Raw genomic sequence first — 2674 nt, forward strand, 5'->3', positions numbered from 1 at the left:
TTTATGTTGTAATAATTTGTTTCGTATTAATGTTATTGTGCTATGAAGTATTCATACCATCAAGGAATATATGGGAAAATTATACGGACCGTGCCGTTTATTCAAACAAGGGGCTTCATTTATAAGCATACAGCTGTTCATTCAAAGAAAGGGCTTCATTTATAAGCATACAGCTGTTCATTCAAAGAAAGGGCTTCATTTATAAAACACAGCTGTTTATTCAAAGAAAGAGCTTCATTTATAAGCATACAGCTGTTCATTCAAAGAAAGGGCTTCATTTATAAAACACAGCGGTTTACTCAAAGAAAGAGCTTTATTGTTAAACACACAACTATGTACAGTGCAGCAGTAATGTCTCGTAATGTAAAGTTCGTCGAGCTCCAGGCTGCGAGAGGGCGGTGGCCGCACAATCCATCCAGACACCCCGTCAACAAAGCCGTCTTCCTCGTCAAACATGAGTTCAATGGCCGCGGACTTCCACATGTCCACCTCATCCAGCACACTCTCGCTTCCAGCAACTGTAAAACAATCCATAAAGACAATAAGCAACCTGAAAAATACTCACATTGACAAAAAAACGGATCTAATATAATAAATCTTACCCTTTTTCTTCTTGATCGACTCCGAGCTAAACTTCGCAGTTTCAGGTTGTTTGTATCTGAAGCTCCGGCGTGTCGATTCATAATACGTCTTACAGGCAGCTGGAAAACAATTACATGAGACTGGTATTAATAAAAACAGTCACGGTAAAATTAAACAAGGAATGAGAAACACATTAGAAGTTACTTACACACAATTTCGTCATGATCAGCGGTTAAATCTGGACTCGCGGAAATCTCTCCAAGCAGATAAGAGCTCACGGCTTCGTTATGAGGCGAGGATAGTCTGTGTAAACAAAATGTGCAGTTTTAAGCTCGGATCTATTAACGCATCCATTTCCTTATACAGCTGAATAAAAGCATATTCTTTAAATCGTAACGTTACATTACCCATGCTGTGGTTCATAGCGGCTGCAGTTTGCCTCAGAGTTATGAAGACGAAGACAGCCTCCTGAAAATGAGTCCAAAAAGTTCGTCGCGTCCATGCAGAGATTGAGTTGAAGACGGTGTCCTGTCATTGTTGATCACGAAAAAGGAAAGCAGCAAAAAACATTAAAAAATAGTTTAAAGCTCGTCTTCTACGCGTCATGGCCATGACCTCGACCTCGCACCTCATTGGACTAGGGCTCTGATATGGAACGCGCCCGGGGCCAAATCTCTTTATACGAAACGCGTGACTTATGATCGTTTCAACCTTCAACACGCCCTGTTTTCCGCTTCACGCACAGTTTTAACACAGAGAGACACATTTGAACGTGTTTCTTAACGCGCACATTCTGTACATGTCGAAGCGTAATATTTTTTTTTTTAAAGCAGACTTACCTTTAGATGTAGCCTAGGCTACATACATATTAATATAAGATATTAATTAATTGCTTAACTGACTACTGTGCTAGAGTAAAGTAGCCTAATGTTACAATGTATATTAAGTAAATGCTTAATATTATACAATTATTATAATTTATCTATATGGGTTATTGTTTGTTTTTTAAAGTTAGGCTATATATAATTTCTAAAAGTATAGGCTAATTTACACAGCACATATTTATAACTGAAAACACACACAACTTTATTCACTTTCACATAATAATGTTTTTGTAATTTGGTGTTTAGTTTGTTGTATAGTTTGTTTATACTGTTCTGTCTCTGTTTTGTTTCCAGGAACATCTGATGAGTGCTATAATAAAATGACTTCATTATATTTAAAATATGTTTTGATATTCATTTTATTTATATTATTAATATTTTATTTACCCATAAACGTGTCTTTAGGAAGCCATAAGTTATAGAGACAAGAATAACTTTTGCCATTTAAATGCCACATTCATTTACTGAGGACCCATACAGCCAATGATCATGTGTGAAAACACTTATACATAAATTGATCACTTAGAAATCAAAACTAAGGTTTGAGAAAGAAAGAATATGCATACAACAAAATATATTGTTTCATAGCAGCTTCAGTAACAAGTTCAAAACAAATTCTGCTGTAAACCGGCTCTAACAAGCCAATATAGTGTCAATATTCAGCTCAAGTGACTTCAGTGTTGATTCAGTTCAGTTGATTTCAGTTCAACTGTAAATTCCATGTTAATCTTGAGTACCTATAGAGTAGTGTTGCATCCGTCATATCTCTGTAGAGTCTTTAGTTTGATCATATTTATAACGCTGTACCGATTCTTTTCGAAAACACCCGAGCTCATGCAGGCGTGCAGAGCTAAAGAGTCACGGACACACACACACACACACACACACACACACACACACACACACACACACACACACACACACACACACACACTACATCATGACATTATCCCTGGATAACTTTCGATTCACTAATGCCACCCAGTTGTGCATTGTGTAGTTAGATATATGCAAAAACAACATTTTTGGAAATAGTTAAAATAGTTTTGCACAAAGTGTTGCTTTTGCAAGAGATGTCTGATGTTTTGTGTGTAGAGTTACAAGAAATGGAGCCATATTTTCAGAAATTGTGTGTAAGCAATTAGATAAAACTGTAAATGAATCCAGTTTATTTTAGTTCAGGACTCATAGTCCAGGTGTTAGTAATC

The 2674-nt window shown here is 36.5% G+C and overlaps 1 protein-coding gene across 1 annotated transcript; it reads right to left on the reverse strand.

Moving 5' to 3' along the window:
• Positions 1-201: 201 nt before the first annotated feature.
• LOC307136918 (uncharacterized protein) lies at positions 202-2300 on the reverse strand. The gene is made up of 4 exons (XM_079834295.1): positions 990-2300; positions 791-885; positions 603-701; positions 202-518 (listed from the first exon to the last, which is right to left on the reverse strand). The coding sequence occupies exons 1-4, from the start codon at positions 1115-1117 to the stop codon at positions 235-237; spliced, it is 606 nt and encodes a 201-aa protein (XP_079690421.1). The 5' UTR covers positions 1118-2300; the 3' UTR covers positions 202-234.
• Between the last annotated feature and the right edge of the window lie 374 nt (positions 2301-2674).

This window comes from Gobio gobio (genome assembly GCF_949357685.1).
Source record: "Gobio gobio genome assembly, chromosome: 14".
Classification (NCBI taxonomy): Eukaryota; Metazoa; Chordata; class Actinopteri; order Cypriniformes; family Gobionidae; genus Gobio; species Gobio gobio.

Coding starts and splice junctions, on each gene's coding strand:
- LOC307136918 (XM_079834295.1), bottom strand. CDS start 1,117: ATGACAGGACACCGTCTTCAACTCAATCTCTGCATGGACGCGACGAAC. Junction 702..790: donor TGATCATGACGAAATTGTGT/GTAAGTAACTTC, acceptor ATTGTTTTCCAG/CTGCCTGTAAGACGTATTAT. Junction 519..602: donor GTCGATCAAGAAGAAAAAGG/GTAAGATTTATT, acceptor ATTGTTTTACAG/TTGCTGGAAGCGAGAGTGTG.